Below are 24,581 nucleotides of genomic sequence, written 5' to 3'. Positions count from 1 at the left end.
TCAGTGTATGAGAAGCCACTAAAAAATATCAAACAGAAGGGGATATGCTTTGGCCTACACTTTTTAAGTTCTCTCTGGAAGTCATGATGAGGCTGGATTCAAAGGCAGGAGGTGAATGGAGACAATGAGAACAACCAGACAGGGTGCGGCAGGGGAGCGGTTTGCAGAGGTGCAGTTGACATGGAACGAGGTAGACTGATGGAAGTAGGAGAAGCAGAGGGATTTGGGGTATATTTAAGAGGCAGAACTGCAAGACATGATGACGAATTTGGTTTGTGATAGGAGGGAAAGAAGAAATTAAGGATAACCCTAGCAATTGAGAAGGTGGTGTGGTAATTTACCATATAATAATGTAATAATTTATGCTTTGTAGTTTTTATAATATGTCAATCATAGTTTTAACCACTTTACATATATTACCTCATTTAATCCTCACAAATAGTGCTACAAGATAGGTAATCTATCACACCTATTGTTCAGACAAGGGGAGGGAAGAATAGAGAGATTAAGCTCATTCAGCTTTTAAATTACAGCCTGTATTTGAACCCGGGCTCTGTTGGTTCCAGGGTCTGTGTACTTAACAATGATATCATTCTGTCTTGTATTTCCAAGTTGCTGAAGACTAGAAGATAAACTTACCTTAGAAAGAGAAACAAAATTTCTCTTTTTGACATATTATGTTTGAGATGCCTTAAATGGAGATGTCAAGTACACAGTGGGCTCTGTGAGTATGGAATTCAGGAGATGGGTCAGACTGGAGACATTAATGCTGCCCTCAGCTCACTGATGATATTTAAAGCCATAGGGTTGAATAGGATATATCTAATAACAATCTCTGGGATTAGAAGAGGCCCAAAACAAAGCCCCGGGGTCCTCCAATCTGTAGTTTTTAGATAGAAATTCACTTGAGAGACTGAGAAGCAGCGCCCAGGTGAGGTAGAAAGAACCTCAGAGTAATATGGATTCCCAGAAAGTGAATGACTGAAATGTCAGTTTGATTCTCAGCCAGGCTCTGGCCTCATCGTGACACCATAGCTGCAGTAGTTCAACCTATTATTTTCCAAGTTTAAGGGTCACAGAAAAGAGTCTCTTCCCAGGGAGCAAATTCCGTAATTCACTCTGATTGCACTTCTTGGATCATAAGTCCATTCCTGAATTCTACAGCAATCATTGTGACTAAGGTCCCCCTGGGTAAAGTCCCATCCAAAATACATGGATGAAAAGCTGTAACTCCAGGATTCACTATAGTTTACACTTGGTATGAAATTATTACCAGAATTTTAAAAATTACTACAGCTAAAAAGTACTGATGGGACCTAATTTTCATGAAAAAAATGCTTTCTCACAAGACTCAGAGAGTCTCAAGAGATCACCTTACTGTGCAAAGTCTGTTGACACTGGTGGATGTCCATATCTAAAGCCCAAATACGCCTTCACAGTCTAAGGCACTCAAAGCCTGATCTAAGTTAGGCAGGATTGAATCATAAATGATACAGGTAAGGAAAACAGAACATCACCAGACCCTCATTTGGATCAACTGCTTTGAAAAGAATTCTATTTAAAGGAAATGTAACCATGTGGTTTGGAAGCCATTTCACCAACTCCCTTGTGAGATCTTCTATCCTGTTGCAAAAGATGAGGTTAGGAAACAGCCGTGGCTAGGATTTTCAACATCCCAGGCAACAAGAGTCCTTTGTCTCCTTTCCCTTATCTCTTAACATACCATCTACTCATTCCTTCATTTATTCATTCAGCAACAGTCTATTGAGCACCTACTTGGATAAGGCATGGTTTAGGTACAACAGTAAACAAATCACACAAAAATCCTTATCATCATGAAACTTAAATTCTAGTAGAAGGAGGCAGACTACTTTAAATAAAAATAACATGTAAGTAATTTAGATAGTATGTTAGAAGGTAATATATGCTATAAAGAGGAGGAAAAAGGGATCTAGAGTGTCATGGTAGAAGGTATGGTATTTTAAAGAGAATGGCTGCCATTTAGACACTTTTTTCTGTGCCAGTTACCTTTATTTATGAAGATTTTTTTCCTAATTAGTTAAAAACAAAACCAGCAATGCATGAAGACATTTAATAGATGGAAGGGGGAGTGGGGCCTTAGAGGACATTAATGTGCCACCTCTGTTCTTCAAAGGCTGCCGGGAATACATGGATTCGAATTTATTCTTTGAGAAAGCGGAGCCAGCATGATTTATCCCAAGTGAACTGGGATTAGGAGCTGCCTTGTTTTGAGGGGTGAGAAGCAGAAGGAGTTGGGGAAGCTTTGGACAGGAGTCAAATAAGTAATTAGGGGCTCCTGATTGTAGAGGTTTCTCAGTCTCCATCTCTACCTCCACAGTAAACACCTACATTTATGACTAACCTTATCACTCTCTCTCAACCGCCCAGAGCAGCAGAGAGCTGGGGCACATTAAGCATATCTTCTGACCCTACAATCTTGCTTCTAGAAAGCATTTCTATAAAAATAGAAGTATAGACACGGTTGCTCATTACAGGACCTCTTCAGTGCAATGTGTCCTGACCTCTACCCCACTGTACTGTGTACATTTCTCCATTATTGCTTGAATTTCACCATGATTGTTATCTTCGTATCATCTCCCTTCCTAGGTCCCAAATTGCTAGAGAGAAGCTGAGTTTCATTTATCATTATTACCTCAGTCATGACCATGTGGCTAGCAGGTAGTAAACATTCAATACTGTTTATAGAATTGATTGATTTTTATTTTAGTTAATAAATCACAGCCCTGGTGAAGGACTTCATTCTTATGTTCTGCATCTGCTTTTGAGATTTTCTGTTACTTCTTCTGCTCAGCCTGACTGAGCTTTCACTTTTTGTTCTTACCACTGTGTGTGCATCTGACCTCTCCAGGTGCCTCGCTAATGAGAAAGACAGTGACTCCCATAGCTTCTCTCTGCAGAAGCTGCATTGACCATGGCAACCTGGCAAGAGACTGCTCTCCAAGAGGACTAAAGGGGGAAGGAGGAGGCCCATACTGCCATCCCAGCATCCTCTGTCAAGAGCCATAGTCATCAGCACCATGGAATGACTGACTGGGTAAGCATGCTGTCGTATCTCCGTCTCTGGAAACAATGACGGGAGCTCTGAAACCAGTTTGAAACCTGAACATCGTGGCTTGACTTCTTCTAAACTGGTATCTGTGGGTAGGTTAAAATTATCAAGTTCTAATTTCCAATTATTTCTACATTGGACCAGAATGAGGCAATGGAAATTTATTATAATGCAGAGTTGCCTAATGTCTGAGACACATTCCACCTGTGGCTTGCAAAATGATTCTACGTGGTACACAAATTAACGTGTTTTAGTTAAGAACATATTCGTTTAAGTTTAGTAACATATTTTAAGAGTTGTATATTTATTTACAGTTTTTATTTGGGACAAGTAAAAAATGTGTTGATTTAAATTCATTGTTATGCAAATAATAATATAGGTGTCCTTAGAGAATTCAAGTTGGGAAGCACTGTTATATTACATTCCCTAAGATTCACACCAACCAGTGAAATTACGGCAACAGAAAATGTCAAAGTTGGAAGAAAACTTGGAGGCTATCTAATCCAATTCACTATTTTAATTAGTTATTCATTCATTAAATATTTATTGTGCACTTCCTATGTGTAAGGGTCTGGGCAGAACTACAGTGAATCAGAGAGGGCTGGACTAGTAAGACAGACATTAAATGTGTACCCAGTACAGTAATTATAATTATGATAGGTACTATGAAGAAATCAAACATGTATGAAACTTTTAACAAAAGGATGTTTGAATGAAATCTGAAAGGATTAGGAAAAACTAACTAGGCAAAGCGGGGCTTGGAGTAGGAGGCAGGTGGCAGAAAGAGAAAAGTATGTGTGAGACCCTGATAGGGCAGTAAGAGAAGACCACACTTCCTCATTATGCAGACACCTGCATAAATCACCCATGGTAGTTAATTTCAATCAGGACCAACCCAGAAATGGAGGCCCAAGAGGAAAAGTAACCTGGCATTGGCCACACATCCTAAAAGCAGCAGGACCAAAACCTCAATCCATCCTTTTGTGGGTTTGTACATTCACCATACGCTTATGTAATGCCCTGTGTTCAATCCCTGTTTTGGGTTCCGGGGACCTTACAAGGAATAAAACAGACAAAAGTCCTTCCCCACAAAGCTTATATTCTGATATAGCAGAGACAATCAATAAACAAACAAGTCAATACAAGCATGCCAGTAGAAAAGAAGTAGTTTAGAGAAAAGTGATCAGGAATGAGGGGTTGGCTTGGGAGGGAGGTTGATACTTTGTATGAGTGACCCTTTGATGATGTAGGCAGGGGCCTAAAGAAAGTTGGAACCAACCAAGGCCTCTCGACCTCACGAGGACTCTTTCTGCCACTCCAGGCTACTCCCTGGTACTCAGGCTCCTTCTGCTTGCTCTACAAGCAGATTCAACTCCTTTAGCTCTAATCATATGCTGACAGACAAAACATTTTAATAGGAAATTTAGTCTCTTGGGTATGCTCTAGGAGGGATCTACCGGAAGGAATATCCTTCTATAAATGTTCAATGGCTTTGGGGTTTATAGAGCATTTCATGGGAGTTTGGGAGTCTGTGTACATCTCCAAAAATGTAACTATCTCTGTTTCTGCTAAAGGCCAGAGTGAGACCTGTATATCAGAGGGAAGGCTTCATTCTGAGCCCACAGTGACCTCACCAAACACAGTTTTCTCACTGTGCACAAGGACACCAGCTTCTCTCTTCATATCTGCCTTTTCAATATACCAGTCTTTATTCGAACACAGTAAAACCATGCTTTTTTCCCTTGACATTTGAATAAAGTTTGTCTAAAGTAAGTAGGGTGTTTTAATAGTTGGTAATGACTTTTAAATTTCTATAGTGTGTCCTACTGAGTTTAACAGCCTTTTGACTGTTCTGGGAAATCCAAAGAATTAGGGAAACAAATTTAAAAAATGACGAATTCAATCACCCCAAAATATTGAGGAACATAGGTGAAATTTAATTCTTAAGTACTTGACCAGCAAATGAATATTTCCCAGCTTCTCTGATGTCTAGAGTCCTTAAGTACTGGGGCAGCTGATGAATGGTTTGTGACCCAGACTGGAGACTCCAGGCCCTATGAAGTACAGCACAAACTCAGCTGGAAGGGGTGTCCATCCTAGAAAACACTGTGCACTCTAAAAGTGGGGCAATGAGTAGTTATGGGTGTATCACCACCTTTTAGGTCCATGGCAAAGCCAGTGAGTAGAGTTCTGTTTTCCCAGATGCCAGCTCTTCCAAATGTTCCTCAGGAAAGAAGGCTGCCCCATTACTGATGGTCTGGGAACCTACACTGGGAATGCTTGGATCAGCAGTGCAAGATGAAGAGAAAGTCCTCCAGTCTCCCCCTCAACAATCCCCTCTGCTCACCACACCTTTCCCTTCCTGTGGATTTGTCTAATAATGAGGTCCCAGATAGAGATAAGACATGGGACCCCAGGATGTAAATGGGGAAGGCAGAAAGAAGGAGGAGGTGGGGACAATGAGGTAATTTTGAAATATGAGATAAACCAAGAGAAGGTAGTCCCTAGTGAACTGAATAATGACTATATTGAAAGAAGAGGTGCTGAGGACAAAATCCACAAAGGCCTGGGGGAAGCCCTGCCTATCCATATCACAAAATACCAAATCGTCGTGCTATCTGTGTGCACAGGGGCACAATAAATGCATTGTGGAAGCGTGCCAGCTGTCACACAGTTGCTGTCTGAAATTGCCTTTACCTTTTATGCCAATCCACAAAGCAGAGTCTGTTTTATGTGAAACAATGGTCAATCCATATTACTCATTTAACTGAATGGCTAGCTGTGCAAGTAAGGTGTTTAGACAATATGAGAAGTTTTATTGTGATGGTATTTGAGCTGCATTTAGACTTTTACTTGGCTTCTATCAGTTTTCCTAATTGTATGGCACCCAGAAGGAGCATTATCAAGCTCTGGTATCATTTCAACTCAGTTACTTGTGGTCTTTGTGGCTTGGGTTATCTGTCAAACCCATTCCTAGTAAACCATTCTAAGCAATTTGTTGACTTGGGTGTCCTACTTCATCTGATCTGGTTGTTACTATTGTACTCAGTGAAATTCTAGCACGCTCTCATAGAATAGATATTCAGGAGAAAGAAACACAGTTTAATTAAAATCAAAATCTTTTAGGAGTTAAGTTCTCACCAGACGTAATTAGTAATCATCGAACTCTTAAGTAGACAGAAATCACACACGTAGCACCTGGTCCAGTCTCAGTAACATTATATTATATCCCAGAAATTTGTCATTTCCTTCTACAAATATTATCTGAGTTAATTCTGGTTATATGCTTTTAAATTAAATTTATAAAATGTAGTTAAGAATAATGAAACATTCAGAATGAAAACACTTCCGAACTTTATTACATTAAATTCCTGTAGTCCATTCTGAAGGCCCTAACTTATTGTCTAACTTATAGTATGTACAAATTTAAAAAGAAAAAAAAAAAGCAACTGTAAATTTATTTCTGGTGATTTTCATTATACTTATAAATAACAATCAAACCAATGCACTTGTATCCATGCATTACTTAATGCTTTCCAAGAATTGCTTAATCCAGGAAAGAAGAATATCCAGTTCATTGATGGCTTTGTAGACTCCTCTGTTTCCAATCTGCAGATAAAGTAAATATTTAAAGCAGAAATCTTTCATATTTAAAAAACAAAGTATTTAAAAACAAGGATTTTGAATACTTACCCCATAAAATATTCTTTTCATCTTAGTAATGGATTTCATCTCTCTAGCTGATGAAGCACAGGAAATCTAAGAAATCAATAGTAAATACAGATAATACTGTTGAAGAGGCACTAATAATACTCTTTTACTGATTCAGCAAACATCTATTGAGTAGGTATAATGTGCTGGGCATGGATATGCACTGGCCTCTGTCCTCATAGAGCTTACAGTTTCAAGGGGGAAACAAATGATAAATAAGAAAAGAAACAAAGCTAAAATTTACAAATTACAATTAAAGTAATCCACAAGTCTATGACAGGGATTTACAGGAAGGACCTATTTTCTATTGGGCTCATTTTAAGAATGATATTTAAATTAAGATCTGAAAAATGAGAAGGAGCCTGCTCTGTGAGAAGGTCTTAAAGAAAGGTGGAGGTGGTTGGAGAGGAGGCACAGGAGAGAATAATTCAGGCAGAGGGGAAAATGTGCAAAGGCCCTAAAACAGGAAAGACGTAGTGCTTTCTAGAAACTGAAAGAAAAAAAGCATGGCTAGGGCAATTGAAAAAGGGAAATGTGGGTAGCATGAGAGATGAGAAAAAAATTTTTACATTTTGAAAAATTACCTTGGCTGTTATTTACATTACACAGTACAATATTCAGATGTGAATTGCCAGGAGAGAACACAAGGAAATTAATATTAGTTTCTAAATTAGGAGAAGGAGCAGGCTGATGTCTTGTAGCCTTGCAGAGGGGAAACTGCCAGTCTCCTTTGAGGAGGTGAATTTTCAAACCCTATCAAAGCACAGGAACTGCTTAAGAGATAAGTAGGAGGGGATTAACATAATTTTCTATTCTTCCACTAATTTTCACAGGATTAATTAGAGAAAAGAAAGGGAAGAAAAGGCAAAAATACCTAATTTATCTATTTGGTTTTTACTCATGAAACCTTAGCTCTAAAATAGACCAAGGAGATTGCATATGCCAATTCTTTTCAATTTATAGAAAGAGAAACCAAGGCCCAAATGGGTTAGTCACTTGCTCAAGATGTCACAGGAGATCCTGTCTTAATGGCTAAATATTATGGGCACATCAATAAAGGTAACAGTTAATTAAAACTCATGAAATGGAAGCAACTAAATGACAACATCTATTACAACAAATGAAATATGGCCAATGTCAACAAACAGATTCCATTAGGCCAAAACACAAAGGGAAAAAAAGGAGCAGCATTAGGGCTCCTTTTATTATCAAGAGCAATAACTGAAATAATTTGACAGTTATATCCTTAACGCTCTTTTAGGGGCTTAAAGATAGTGATGGTGTCATGACTCTGCCCAAATGCAGACTCATCACCTTCAGGTCAGACCCTGCAGAGGAAGAGATCCTTGTGAGAGGAGCTTTGATGATCAGGCACAGAAGAGCTGCAGACACAGAATGTTTGGGTTAAGGTGCAGCTTGCAGGATTCACAAGCACAAGGTTGGACCTCCCTGTGATAAGAGCCCTGAATTAAGAGGATGGCATTTCAATACAGACCAGAGGCCAAAGCAATATATGACAGATCTAGGATGGTAGTAGCCAATGTCAGAGATTATAATCAGAGAGATTTCATCCATTCATTAAACAAACATTCCTAAAATGTCTACTATGTGTCAGGCCATTTGCTAGGCACTAAAGATATAATAATGAGCAAAACAGAGTTAGTAAATAAAATAGTTGTATGTTGGAAAAATAACAAAACAAAACAAAAAAAGAATTAATATTAGAAGGTTAAAATTCAGCAGTTCCAGGAGCTCTTCTTATCCTAGTTCCCCTCAAGTGAAAACAAAAATGCTGAGAAGATTGTTATATAAAAATAATAATAGTCAGCATGTATTATGTTAGTATTATGTGTCAGGTGCTACTCTAAAGGCTTTAATTATATTAACCCATTTGGTTCTCAGAACAACCCTATGAGGTAGGTACTATTATTATCTTCACTTTACAGATTGAAAAGTAGAAGCATAGAAGTTAATGTTCTGCCTGTGTTCACACAGTAAGCGGAAGTGTTGAGATCTGAACCCAAGTATTCTGACTCGAGAGTCTGTATTTAAAACTACTATATTCTACTGAAAAAAAAAAAACATAACTTGGAAAAGATGTTCCACCTAGGCCAATCTCTTACTGAAATCTTCAAAATTCAGTTCCAAAGAGAGACTAGGTTAAAAATCTCCGCTCTGTATTACACAAGTTGGAAATGTCAGAAATAGCTTTAAATGATTCAGCTGACAGGCAGAGAGAGAGAGATTTCAATCTGAAAATGGACAATGTGATAATAAACAAAAGAAGAAACCCCGTGTGTGTGTGTGTGTGTGTGTCTGTGTGTGTGTGTGTCTGTGTGTCTGTATGTGTTGTTTTCTTTATTCATTTGTTTTTCAGATTGGAACCACAACAGAAGATTCTAGAAGTATCAAGTCTAAGTCCAGCAAAGATAGGTATGGAGAGAATTTAGAGAAGTCTGCCCATCATTTTATAGATGGAAAGTGTGATTAGATGCTAAGACCTTCTAGCCTGAAATTATCTAACATAAAAATACTTGGCCCAAATCTCGCAACTGGAATAAAGGAGACTCAATAAAAAAGAAAATCAATACTTGCTTAGTTCCAGGGCACTGTATCAGAGTTCTTAGATGTGAGGATCAATTACAAAGCACTGAAGAAGCAAGTCACATGGCACAATGTCAACTATACATGACTTAGGATTTAAAGATTTAACACTGAGAGTGTGAGCCAATCAAATTCTGGACATTACAGAAGTTAAATATCATTAAGCCATTCCTGTTGATTACGCCCTCTGCCCAGAGAACTTAGATCTGCAGTGCACCCCACAGCAGGGTGGGAAGTACAAAAGGGCTTCTGACCTTACTCCATCTAAGACACATATTACCCCAAGAAGAACAAAGATAGTAAAAAAGGAGAAAATCAAAATTTGGCAAATAGATAGATAGATAGATAGATAGATAGATAGATAGATAGTAGATAGATAGATGGTAGATAGATAGATAGATAGATAGATAGATAGATAGATAGATTCTAGATAGATAGATAGGATAGATAGATAGATAGATAGAAAGAAAGAAAGAAATACTTGATAGTGCCAGTGTTGCCACTGGGCTATGCTGATTTATGGGATGCTTTCTGGTACCATATGCTCCATTTACTATAAATGACCCCTAGTAAAGATCTGACCCAGAATATTATCATTTTCCTCGCTGTTTTAAAAATGTCTACAGACCCTGCAGGACAGCCAGATTTTACTGACATGATTCAGATTGCTTTGCTTGAAAGGAGGAATTTATAAAAGAATAGTTTTCTTTACCTTATATTTCTGTGTATAGTTGCATTTGCTGAAAACAGAATGCACAAAAAAAAAAAAGGGTTGGCAGTTTTATTGTAAGAATGACTGAATGATTTGACAAAATCAATCAAAGCGGATCCAATCTAGAATAGAGGCAATTTATTAGTAAGGCTAGAGTAACTAGAGACCTGCTTAAAGAAAGGTGCGAGATAGTCATAAAATAACAACACAAGGCCTAAGCATTCATCATTAATACATTTTTATTGCATACTTACTATACACTAGGCATACAAAAGCATCTCTGCCCACACAGCATTGATTTACTTAATTTATAAAACTACCCTACACGATTAAAATTCCTTTAGGGCATAAGTGATGGCTCAGTAATGCAAAATTATAATACTATGTGATAAATACTGTGATTTAAAAAATAAATAAAACTGCTTTGGGAGACAGCGCAGAAGCAATTCAGCTATAGGATCCCAGAAGGCTTCCAGAAAGAGGAAAAACGTGAGTTGCATCTGGCAGGTGAGTAGTAAGATGGAGTGAAAGGAGCAAGGAAAACGAGTAAGCAGAGGAAGCACGATGTTCAAAGGCTGGAAGGAGCAGAGGTGATTGAAACACTCTTCAGGTCTCCGCTGCAATCCCCAGGCTCGGTTATCTATGGTATAGCCCCCAAGCTCCAGCCCTGCTGCAGCCCATGCTCCAGTGTGCTCTTTTCACAGCACCTATCACAATCTGAGACTAGCCAAAAGTGGCTGAAAGCATTTTCAAGGAGTTTTATTAGGACAGAGCTATTATTACTTGTCAAATTTTTTTTTTTTGAATCTCTAGTATCTGGAATAATGTTCAGCAAATACTAGATACTCAACAAATATTTGGTTAATGACTGAATCAATGAATTAAATGCAAGCATCAGTTTACGGCTTCCGGACATCGGTTTAACAATAGTTGAAAGCTTGTCCTGGGCCTTAGTGAGCATTAGTGCTCTGGAGGATGAACAAATAATACAATCCTTAATTTGTGTCCCCAATATCCTTACATGCTTGAAAAACCATACAAATATGGATTGTGTGTGAGAGCTAAAGCAAAAATAAAAAATCTCTCTCCACTGATAACTCTGAGAAAATGAAATACATGGGTCAATGAGTGGACTGCTTCACATGATGCAGTGCCCCAGAGAATTAACTGCCATACGCTGTTCTCACAAAAAACAACAAAACCTTTCTAAGATGAGAATTTTATTATATTATCTCCTATTAGAAACATATGCTATAGTCTCACAACCATTGGAGAAGTATAAAATCATACATAAGATCTTATACATTTTATTTATGTCCACATACAATTTCAGATCAAATTGTAACCATCCTTTTTTTATTTTCTTTTATTTGATTTGTGGTTTGGGTTTTTTGTTGTTGTAGTTACTTAACCTTAGTGATTAAGATAGTTCCTGCATTGGCCATTGTCTTGGATTCCTGAAACTTTCCTTCCCCAAAAATGTAAAAAAAAAATAAAAATAAATAGATAAGGAATTTGATTAAAGGTTAAACTAATTTTATTTTATTTTTGACAGCAGATGTCGATTTTTAAGCAAATCTTATTAACTTTTTGAAATTTTTCATGTGCAGTCTTACAAATATTTTCTGCATTTAGAATAACAATTAGAGAAGTATATCAGTGAAGCCTGTTTTGAAAATAGACTTTAAAAAATTTTATGTCAGTTTGGCAAATGTTTGAGCATTAGGAGAGCAATACATAACTACTGAGACCAGCAAGGTTTATAGGAAACTTAGAAAGAAAACTTTTAAATCAGCATTATTGGAAGAAAGCATGATTGTATTTGCAACGGAGTTTACATGAAAAGAGGGAAGCATGAATAAACTAGTAGCCAGTGTCTCTCTTCAAAAGCAAATTTGTAATGAGATTAAATTTTTAAGAAAAAGGAAAGACAAGTATCCAATATCTGAGTAAATATATATCAGAAGAGTTTACAGAACATTATCTTATTTCCATATCGTTTATAACTAACAAAATCATTTGATATAATTGCATATAATCTCGCTTACCTACAATTATCCTAGACCTTCATTAAGATTTCTCCTTGTTTCAACCACACACACACAAAAAAACTAAAAAGAGTTTCTAAATACCTTAAATATAAACAGATATCAGGGTAGAATAACTTTATTGCAGATTTTTTAAAATTTACAGTATAATTATCATTCATTAAAATGAGTCCATGCATGGATGTTAACTAGACATTGCAGTGATCATTTCATGATTGGTACAAATATTAAATCACCTGAAACTAATATAATGTTATATGTCAATTATACCTCAGTAAAAAAAAATGCAGTTTAACATATGAGGTGATAGAGCTGTGCTCCGTAATTTTGACAGAGATGTTATATATCATTAACCAAGGAATGAATTTGTCAGCAAAGAGATTCTACAGTATAATTAGAAAATATATTTACCAAGATTAAAACCAGTTACTCATAAATAATTTATCTATCTTCAAATTAAAATGCTACTACAAATTATACATATAATGCAAGTTAACACTAACAATAGGCACTAAAAAATGTATTTGATTATTTGAAAAAATCACTCATTGGGAAATTGAAAAAATGTAATTGGAAGAAAATTAGTGCTCTGTGTATGGAAAGCAATAAGGAAAGACACTAACAATTTTGTAGAACTATTACATGCTAAGCACTTTGATATATTATCTCATTTATTTCTTCCAACAACCACAGGATGAGATTATTGGTATTGTTGAAGGCAGGATTTGGACTTTGCAATTAATAAAAGAATAAAATAGAGTTGGTCTCACTTCTTAATTCTAGTTTCATCAGTTCAACCAATTGTGATTTTAAAAATATTTGAAATTACAAGGATAAATAATTTTCCATGCTTCAAAAGTTGATAAGCTATTTGCAATGGATGATACAAATTACTTTTCAAATGCACTTCAAGAAATGGAGATAGTCTATTTGCTAAGACTTATCAGTCTTTAAAATTAATTACACACAATATAAAGAAATGCAGCGCTCTAATTACCAATTACTAGTCAGGCTTTCAAAATGTTAATTAAAGCAAATGATGAAATCTTGAAAACTAATGGATTTTTTTTCCAGTTTCGACTTTGATGGTTAGCAATTAGGCAAGGTATTTTGGGAATTCAACTAAGCAACTATTAAGTTCCCCTTCAAGTCTGAGAGTATTTGAGTCCTATAAGAATTTTAAAATGTCTTCTTATGTACACATAGGCCAGTTTTCCAAATACCATTCAGCCAAATACCATGGCTAGCAAAGATTATAAAAATAAAGATGTTTATATTACCCATAACTTATTTTCTCTGAACGATTAAACTATCTGAATTACCCAAATCACCCTAATTTAAAAATGTAATATTTTATTAGGTGCTGCAACATTCTTAGAATGTTACCAGAAACAATGAGATAACATTCAAATACAGTGATATGAAATTTCAGACCCTGGAGTCTGTCATGATAATTATCTTGGTGCTATATATTAACAGTAGCTTAAGAAGAATCTAGTCTTAACGGACATGCAAAGAAACCCAAAAGACAAGTAGTATATAAAAATCAAAAAATCTTCTCAAAAATGAAAAATAATTAAAGTCCACAAGTTAACAATGAAACTAAGAGAAAATAACAATTCATTGACAAGCTTGGAAGAATATTAGAAAATTAATTCCTTGTATTGAAAACTGGTAAATAAAGAAAAAATGTTAAGTACTTTTCCTGCCTTTCTTATATCTTAAGTTCCTCTGGACAGCCAAATAGTAAGAGGTAGATTCTGTTTATAGAATTATCCCTGCTTATAACTAAAATATTATTGAAATTTTGATGTATCATTTTGCAATGCCTTATGAATAGATTGAGACAATTATCAATGACTGCTAACATCATAAAAGTAGAAACTACATATACGTGTCTCATGATAAAAGTATACAATACTGTCTATGAAGTGAGCTGTCTAAAACATCGAACCTGAATCTGATCAAGTCTCTCTACATAAAAATCAATGTATGGGAAATAAAGAAAAGAATATATCAAACGAATCTATGAAAATGCAATCAGCAAAGTATAGACTGTGAGATACTCTGTAAAGCAAATGGTACACTTTCTTTCACAAATAACTTGCTAGAAGGAGAAGGAAGAGAAAGAAGAAAGAAGACAGAGAAATCACAGGAAATTGGATAAAATTCAAAGAAATGCATTGATTCAATAGAGGGACAAAATTAGCACTAGACTAAACAACACTTTGGTCCTAACTAACAAAACTTAAAAATGAGATCTGAAAGAATCAAACTCTTTCAAGCAATTTAACTGTCTCCCAAAGTCCAGGAATATTTACAGGACTACAAAAAATACGTAGGACCAAATAAGATAAAATTTATGTCTGACAGCCAATCAAAAATTACAAAGCATGCAAGGAAGCAGGAAAATATAATTCATAACAAAAATCAATTGAATTGATACAAATATTAGAATTATAGACAAGAATATTTAAAAAGCTACTGTAAATTATTCCATATGTTCTAGAAGCTGAAGATTGCTCATGTTAAATAAGGATATTGAAAACATTAAAAAGACTCAATTTAAGCTTCTAGACATAGAACTACAATGAAAAATACTGAATGAGATCAAAACTGCAGAAAGTAAGATTAGTGAACTTGAAGATGTAGCAATAGAAACTATCCACAATGAAACACAGAAGGAGACTGAAAAAACACAGAACCAGTGAACTGTGGGGTCACCACCAATGGCTTAATGTATGGGTAATTAGAGTTCCAAAAAGAGAAGAGATAGAAGGTACAGAAAAAAAATTTTTAATAAATAATGGTCAAAAAATTTCCAAAGTTCATGAAAATTAAAACTTACAAATGCAAGAATCTCAATTAACTCCAAGCACAAGATACATGAAGGAAACTACACAAATGGACATTATAATTCAATTGCTTAAAACAAGTCATGAAGAAAAAACCTTTAAAAGGTAAAAACCCAGGGGAAAAGAAAGACATGAAAGAATTAAAATAAGAACGAGAGCAGATTTCTAGTCAGAAACAATGGAAGCCTAAAGACAGTAGAACAATATTTTTACAGTCCTAGGGGGAAAAAACTATCAACTCAGAAGTCTATAATCAGAAAAAAAAAAATTCAAAAATAAAGGAGACAAAAAGGCTTTTTTTCTGGCATAAAAAATCTGAAAAAATTCATCACCAGTAGAAATGCACTACGAGGTAAGTTAAGTGAAATCCTTCAAAGAGATAGAAGATGGTACTAGATAGAAACCTAGTTCTACACAAAAGAATTGAACAATCTCAAAAATGACAGAACACATAAGAGTTATAACTGATTAGTAAATAAAGAAGATAAAATGAAAGCATTAAAAAAGTCAATCAAGAAGAAGGCAGAAAAAGAGGATAATGGAACAAAGAACAGACCGGAGAAATAGGGGAAAAAAAGCAAGGTGGTAGATTCAACCCCAAGTATACTGATAACCACATTAAATGTAAAAGGTCTAAACATACCAATAAAAAAGTTGTCAAAATAGATTTTTAAAAAACACAACCTAAATATATGCTGCCTATAAGAAGCTCACTTTAAATAAAAAGAACAAATAAGTTAAGAGTAAAAGGACAGAAAAAGATATATCATGCTAATACTAATCAGAAGAAAACTAGAATGGTTCTATTAGTAGCAGAAAAAATAGGTTTCAAAACAAAAAAATATTATTAGAGACAATAGGAAATTTTATAAAATAAAAGAGTCAATCCATCAAAATGACACTACAATCATAAACATTTATGTACCTAATAACAGAATTTCAAAATACATGAACTGCTGTGAATACTGATAGAACTTCAAGGAAAAGTAGAGGAATCCACTATTAATGTCAGAGATTTCAGTAATTGATAGAATAAGTAGAAAGAAAATCAGTGAAGATATAGAAAAAATGAAAACCAGTACAACTAGATCTAATTGGTATAATATGCTCTACCTAAAACATATCTATCTATTCTTTTCAAATACGCATAAAATATTTACCGGAATCGATCAAATTCTGAGCCATAAAACATGGCCCAATAAATATAAAAGGATTCAATCATATAAAATATGTTCTCTGACCAAAATGGAACCAAATTAGAAAGCAAAAGCTGAAAGGTATCTGGAAAAGTCCCCAAGTGTACAGAAACTAAATAACACCATTCTAAATAACCATGGATAAAAGAAATCAAAAGGGAAATTAGAACAAATTTAAAATGAATGAAAACAAAGCACAACATCAAATATTGTAGAATGTAGCTAAAACAGTACTTAAACGGAAGTTTATAACTCTTAACCCCTATATGAAAAAGATGGAAAATCTCGAACTAATAATCTCAGCTTCGACCTTAAGAAAAAACTCAAAGATCTCAAGTTAATGATCCAAGCTTTCACCTTAAGAAAATATAATGGAAAGAGCAGATTAAACTCAAATTTAACAGAAAAAAAAAATGAATGTAAAGTTTAGAATGGAAATCAATGAAATAAAAACAGAAAATCCATTAAACTAAAAGCTGGTTCTCCAAGAAATCAATAAAATTAATTATACTATGAATACTATGAATATTCATAGCTGCTTTGTGATAGCCAAAAACTGGGGAAAACAACATCTATCAATAGGTGAATAGATAAATTGTGGCATATCATAATGGACTACCACTTGGCAATAAAAAAGGAATGAATTATTGATATATTCAATAATATGAATAAATCTCAAAATAATTATGCTGGGTCAAAGAAGCCAGGCATAAAAGAGTATAACTTAATGCCATTTACATTAAATTCTAAGAAATGCAAATAAATCCATAGTAGCATGAAGCAGATCAATGGTTCCCTGGAAACAGAAGGACAGGGGCAGAGAGGGAGGGAATTATGCAGGGCACAAAAATACGAATATATTTATTGTCGTAATTGTAGTGGTGGTTTCACAAGTGTATACATATGTCAAAACTACCAAATTATACACTTTAAATATGTTCAGTTAATTGTATGACAATTACGTCTCAATAAATTCGTTAATAAAGTAATTGTAAATATTAAACATATGCATATACAAATATATATATGTGTGTGTATATATACACACATACACACACATGTGGAGCATACATACTACTGTTATGACTACACTTATGCATGGGACTCCTCAAACTTTTTAGCAGGTCTAAAGCAACTTATTGACTTTCCTCCAAGATTTCTCCTTTCATACTGTGAGTGAATAACACCAGTTAACCAGTTAACCAGCCCCCATGCAGAAACATTATCTCAGATTCTGCTCTCTTCCTCAGACTCTCCTCACTCTTCTCCATGACACTTTAATCCAGGCATATTATTGCAATGATCCCGTCATCGTTTCCTCTGCCTTGAGTCTCATCCCCTACCTATACTGCTCTACAGTCACCTGTGAGACTTGTCTAAAACATAGAGTATTTGATCATGCTATGCCTTTCAATGGCTTTCTATTTTCTATTGGATACAATTTAAACTCCTCAGCCAATCTTACCACACCTTTCTTAACCTGGTCCCTATCAACATCTTCTGGCTAAAATTTGAACAATCAGCCTCCTCTTCACATTCCCCAAACCACTTTACATTCATATTCAATTACTTGCAGTTTCCTTAATATGATATGTTTTACACCATCAAGCCTTTATTCAAGCTTTCCCCCTGCCATTTCTGCCCCTTATTTCCTGGAAATTAAACTTAGTCATCGCCTCCTTTATTAACACTCTTTTGAGTCTCTCCCCACACATATCCCAAGGCCCAGACCAGACAGAATAAACTAATTTCTCCTTTGCACTTCCACAGTGACTTCATCAGACAGAAAATCAGCATTCACACATGTTGGATTTTATGATTCATTGAACTTCTTTGCTTACATCTCTCTCTCAGTAAGAGCATGCCTGACCTCTGAAGAGCAGGGACCAAATCATACTGGCCTTTCCTATCCCAACACCTAGCACAGGTCCTGGAAAATACAAAAGTAAGCCAAATTGCTTTAAGCCAATTTGTTAATATCAGTTTACAAAATTTACTTGTTTTTTTTTAACCATTTATTTTTAGTTGATTGGGTTTTCATTTTGTCCTTATAGCACCGTTTTAAAGAAAGTTCTATTATTGTCGGTCTCAGTTCCCTTCTTATTCATGGGAAGAATTTTTTATAAGGAGAAATCATGTGTTGACTACGATCATGAACAGAACCATCCTGTACCATTGTGCAGATTATGCCCCGCACATAAGTGCCCAGTTTAAGGAAGTGTTCCATTCACGGTACCACGCTCACGCAAGGCTACATTCTTTTTCTAATTTGCAGGTACCCTATAAACTTAGCATATCCCTAGTCATAAATATATACTAATGAAAAATTCTTGAATAATTATGTCACAGACTGTAAGCTATTGATCAAATTTTATTTCCTCTTCTTTCTAGTCATAAGCTATACTACCTTCCCCAGGGTTCCTCTCAGTTATTGTGGCCATGTGACTATATTTTGCCAATGGAATATGAGCAGTTTGATATGTGTCATTTTGGGAACAAGACTTGTAAAAAGCTGATATGTCTTTTTGTTCTTATCCCCCATTGCCTGACTGAATTCAAAAGGCATGGGAAATAGCAGAGCTGCAATATGAAAGGCACCTGAACCCCCGGTTCGTAATGTAGAATAAAGTGACTTCATCCAGAAAAATCCAAATTGGATTTACATGAGTAAGAAATAAACTTCTAAAATGTAAAGCCACTAAAATTTGTGGGAGTATTTTTCACAGTAATTAGTGTCTCCCTGATATTGAAATTGGTACATATACTTGAATGTATTCTTAACTTTGGAGAATTCTTACAAATCTATTCTTTCCACGTATAAGAATATATTATTACTAAATATATTCATAAAAATTCTGCATGTTCAGAAAGATTCCATTTTTGTCACTCCTCTTTAGTCCCCCAGTCTCCCATCTCTCTGCTACTCAGTCTTCATTTCCAAAGGTAAGAACCTGGAATTGAGACAAATTAGAATAGTGCTTAAAACAAAGGAATTCTTTCATATGAAGATAAAAGCCAATCAACTAAAACTAAATAGGTAAGAAAAAAAAAAACGGATTCAAAAGTTGGTCATTTGGTGAATAGGCTATTTAGCAAATTCACTCAGAGATGGTACATGAAATATTCTGAAAATGTTTGGCGGGAAAGAAATGGAGAAGCCAAGGAGAAAGGGATGAAACAAGGAAAGGAAGAAAAACCCTCGGTCCCAGCCACTCAATGGCTACACATCACGTATAAATCCACAAACCCTCAAAATATAGATAATTATGTGTGTCCTTGCCTTCATCACAGAATAATAAGTGGCACAATGTAACCTGAAAAAGAACAAATAAGGAAGGAAAAAAAAATCGGACTATTTACTTGCCATGGACATTTTAAGCTTGAATCTGAATTTTGAACTAATAAATCTAAAGCCTAGAAATGTTCAATGGTTGGTTGGTAATATTAATATTAAAAGAGTTGTACCATTCTATATAACCAGTATTCATTAAAAGTTCCAAGTGAACTGAAAAATGGAAGATGATATTGATCATCAGCTGACAGACAATATGTGATTCACTATCTAATGCCTGGTTGTGCTGGATTTAGATTTTAAGTCTTTTTTCGGTGACAGGAAACAACGCTTACTGAGGATAGCTCAGAGATAACCCAGTTTATACCCCCAAGGTAATTAGATTTGGTAATACAGTACAGCAGGATTCTATCACTGAAACTGTAATATTTCCTCAGCCCAAATATTCCAATTATATCAAGGAAGTTTACTGATAATTTTAAAGGAGGAATGTAGTAATTTGCTGTTGGTAAGTAAAAAATTCCACCATATAATCAGCAAATTCACCCAGAATCAAATTATATTTGGTGAAATAGGGCAGATTATCATATTTAAAAAGTTTATTATCACAAATTAAAATATTTTTGCATCTTTAGCAGAGTAATCACTTTTTAACAATTTTAGGTGTCATTAAAAAGTGTCAAGAGAAATAAAACATCCATTGCAAGGTAATAATTTATAAAGAGCTATAGTATGCCTTATTATTAAATTCAATGTATACAAAATAAATAATTGTTAGGTTCTCTAAGTGATATAAAGCAATCTATATCATATGTTCTGGGGTATTATTATTATTATTATTATTTTATTATTATTATTATTATTTCCAAGTTTCCAGTGGGGGGGAAATATGTTCAGAAGAGCACACACCAATGCTTTATTGTTGGCTTAAATTCAAATACCAAGTAAGTACACACATTAAGTACGTGCCAACATTCTGTATATAAGTCAGCTGTTTCAAATTCAGACAGCATTTGACTCTGGAAACAACATCATAAGTACAGTATTGGTTTTTTTTAAATCAATCCCTCAAAATCCTATTTAGACTAATCCTATTCATACTAACCTAAGATGAATCTAGAGCTCTGGCCTTGAAACAGGAGTGAGACATTTCCTCTTGTTTCTGAATCATGGAAAGCCTTGAACTTTCTGAAGTTTGTAGAGACTCTGTGGAACAGAACCCATAGAACTCGGGGTCCCTTTCAAAGTACCTCCTTCTTGAAACCTTCCCTGCTGCACTTGGACTTGAACTGCACTAGCAAAGTCCTGAATCCCCAGAGCTTTCGGAGCATTGCTAGCACAGTTATTACGGTATTTTTCCTTTCTTCCTCCTGTTATGATGGCTTGTGAAGTAACCTTGCCCTCTCCTTCCTTCACCCTAGAATTCTCTTAGCAACATATACGCAAGTACACACACACACACACACACACACACACACACGCGCGCACACACACACACGCACGCACACACACGCGCGCGCGCGCGCGCGCGCGCACACTGCAAAACTCCTAGAGGGCAATGTATTTTACTAATTTTTCCCATAACAACCTCAATAGCAAGGACAACAAGGAAAATACAGCACGTGTAATTACTTCCTTTATATTGGGTATTCATATATTGACTATACTTAGTGCTCGTTTTGTATTAATATCACATTTAAGTTAATGCTGCTGCTAAACCCTGCCCCAACCACTAATTTAGAATGCCTCCTAGAGCAGATGCTCAGTAAATTTATATTAGACAGATATCAGTTTCTGTTGCCAAAAGTAATAAAATTATGATTGGCTAAAAGATTAAACGCAAGGCAAGCACCTGTTTCCCTAAAGCGAAAGTCTGAGGAAGCTTTCCAAAGCTCAGACTATTCCTCTGACTTCTTTTTCATAGTTTCTGGGAGCTGGTTGGTATATCCCAGGGTATATATACTCCATAACTCTCGAGACAAATTAACCAAAGCTAACAGTGGTGGCTTCTGGTGGGCAAATATAAATAACAGCCTCCCATTAGTTAGCCCTTGGAGATTGAATGGATGTTGTTTTCGCATTTAGCCATAAGAGGGAGCCAGCCACTTAGATAAACCTCCGCGGCCAGCCCGAGGTGCCCTATTGCTCTTACGCTGCTGTGGCCCAAGTTCCTGAAAAAGCATTTCTATTAACAGATTGAGGTCTCTTTAAGGAAAAAAAAAAAAAAAAAAAAAAAAAACTTCAGAAAACAAATTAAGGAAAACTAGAGTTCCGAGACATTCCTATGTTTTCTAAGTTTTTCATTTAGAGCGTTGCCTAGTTTAGTTATAACTCTCATTATGTGTTTTCTACCTATTTGAGCCAAGGAAACAATCATTGCTGAAAAGGGACATGGTTTGGGAGGTTCCAGGTTTCCGGATATGCTGTACTGTATCACGCAAGGACTTCTAGTGACTCACTATCATTAACAAACTTCATTCAGTATAACATTAAATCAAATTGGATGGCTAATACAATAGATAGCACCTACACAGAAGAACTGAGATTTATAGCAAAAAGAGAAACAGAAGGTACTAAAATAAAAAGCTGAAGGGGATCCCTTTTTCCAGATACTGAAACGGGAACAGCCTGCTTGCTCTTTTGGATGACTCCACTATAGCCTACAATGACTGCCATAGGTCCAACTTCCCCAATATCAAGTCCTTCTATAGATCACTCTCTTTCTCTTCACATTTTTCATGGTGGAAACTCTGTAACTGGGAAGAATACTCACCTAATCAGGGAGGCCAAATGAAATTTAAAATTATATAAATTTAAGAGACTATACTTAATATAGATGGCTTCATAAGTTAAGTATAGAAGAAACCAAAAATAAGTGATGGCCTTTTCATTATTTTGGGCAAGAGAACTGGCCCAGAGCATTCTTTCTGTGTTCTATAAATAGCTACCAGTTTGTACTTTTTAATCAATATTATTTTAAACCAAGTCCCACATAAGGATATAACTTAAACTAACCAAAGAAAAAGAACAAAAATTCATTGAAAATTTTTTTTATCTAACTGACCAGTTCACTTTCATGGGCTGCAATTTGGGTTCCTGAGCAACTTTCAATGACCACAAGAAAAAAATATCTCAACTCTTAAAAAACAAAAATCTACCTCCAGCTGCCCAGCATTTGAGAGCTTGTTTCCATCTGCCATCGCAAAGACTGCAATTATCATCACTGCCCCACCTTGCACCACTTCTAGCAAGGTACAATCGCAGAGGCTACAGAAAGCATACTTGGAACCCAAACGAGTCACAGAAAATATTCCACACTCCCCACAGAGGCAAGTCTACTAACGTTGCACAGATTACGACTTGGTATTTTGCTTTGCTTTGTTTTGTTTTTCTACACTGGTCTTTATTACTGTGAATATTTTTATAGAAATGTGGTCACTTTCATCTTCTTAATTCTTTATTGTTTATGGTGACGGTGACCATGCTGCAGCATCAAATAATTTAGGTACCAAAGAGACATACCCCCCTTTTTTAAAGTTTTGACTAAGACTGCACCTTAGAAAAGACATAACTATAAAAAAAAATTCGAGAAATAAGAAAAAAGGCAATCTAAAAGCTCTAATCAATATGGAAAAGAAAGAAAGAAAGAGAGAAAGAGAGAAAGAGAGAGAGAGAGGGAGGGAGGGAGGGAGGGAGGGAGGGAGGGAGGGAGGAAGGAAGGAAGGAAGGAAGGAAGGAAGGAAGGAAGGAAGGAAGGAAGGAAGGAAGGAAGAAAAGAGAGAAAGATAGAAAGAAAGAGAAAGGTAAAGCAACTTAGAATAGTGTTCAGCACATAGTTGGTACTTAAGAAATATTTATTGAATGAATGAAGTACTTGGAATCATAAAGAGGGAATGATAAAAATTAAACTATTTGAGGCGCATTTTATGTTATTTAAGCTCTCTTTAATATGTTTTATAAGCCATTCTTTAAATAACAAATAGTAGTATTCTGAGTTATACATGGTTATTTGATGCTGTTTTCCTGGTGATGAACTCTGCACTTGAACTACAAGCTAACAATTAAAAAGCCCCTTTTACTCACCCTTTGTTGTGGAGACAGTGTTATACATGCTGTTTTCTAGGTAGGTTTCTAGGACAAAACTCACCATATTTGCTGTACATACTTACACAGCGCCTGAATTTCTGCTTAAGGCTATGAAATTCTTCCACAAAGCGTATTTCTTTGCAAACTTGTAATTGGAGTTGACCAAAAACATCTTCCATGAAGAAAGACAGAAGCTGTTCTTGGAATCTGCAGTTTTTCTATATAAAAAAAAGATGTAAGAAGTTGCATAAGGTAAACCATAGTTTTTGTAAAATGCTACTGAAATATCCCCCCTGGTTAATACCTAGTGATAAATGCAAGGAAAAAAGCATCAAACAAGTAGAAACATGAAAATAAAAAAGACCCTCTGGCTTACCATGAATAGCTTTTTTGTTTTCTTTTTTAATAATCGTATATTTTTTATGCGATCTTCCTACAATAAAACAAAGAGAAATAAGTTTTATCCAGAATTACAAATGTCCTTTAGGTCATCATTCTAAGCAGAGCCTAATACTTACTGGAATTGTTGCTTTGAGCCATGCTGCCTTGACATAGAGTATATCAACAGCTTGGGACAGTGTTCCCCTTGGGTAACAACTTTTAGCGAAGGAAGATTGCTTGTGCCTAGCCATTGCAAGAGACAGAGTGACAAGCAGCAACCCAGACTTCAAAATGCAATTCACCCACATCTCCTTCCACTTCACTCTGAACCTGTGTCACTCACGGCAGCCGGAGTTACTTATGTTGGTTAGATGAGAGGATAACCTATTTATTTAAGCCCTCAAGTCTGCCTCTTCAATGAGATGCTGTGAAAGATAACTTACAGTTTATATAGAAGATCATTTTGTTGCTCTTTTTTTTTCTTGCTTTATAATCGAAAATCATTGACCACACCATCTGTGACATTAAGTAAAAGCTCAAATTTACTGGTAAGGTTGGGGCCTCATTTAAAAAAAAAAAAAGTCAGAACTTCAGTTGCATATTAC

General features: G+C 35.5%; 1 protein-coding gene across 1 annotated transcript; it reads right to left on the bottom strand.

Moving 5' to 3' along the window:
- Positions 1–6,613: 6,613 nt before the first annotated feature.
- On the bottom strand, positions 6,614–24,338 carry IL26 (interleukin 26). Its single transcript, XM_016148461.2, has 5 exons — positions 24,114–24,338; positions 23,972–24,028; positions 23,679–23,813; positions 6,785–6,850; positions 6,614–6,700 (listed from the first exon to the last, which is right to left on the bottom strand). The coding sequence occupies exons 1-5, from the start codon at positions 24,282–24,284 to the stop codon at positions 6,614–6,616; spliced, it is 516 nt and encodes a 171-aa protein (XP_016003947.1). The 5' UTR covers positions 24,285–24,338.
- Between the last annotated feature and the right edge of the window lie 243 nt (positions 24,339–24,581).

Source organism: Rousettus aegyptiacus, unplaced genomic scaffold, assembly GCF_014176215.1.
Source record: "Rousettus aegyptiacus isolate mRouAeg1 unplaced genomic scaffold, mRouAeg1.p scaffold_m13_p_2, whole genome shotgun sequence".
In the NCBI taxonomy this organism is placed as follows: domain Eukaryota; kingdom Metazoa; phylum Chordata; class Mammalia; order Chiroptera; family Pteropodidae; genus Rousettus; species Rousettus aegyptiacus.
This window is presented reverse-complemented; position numbering and strand designations above follow the sequence as displayed.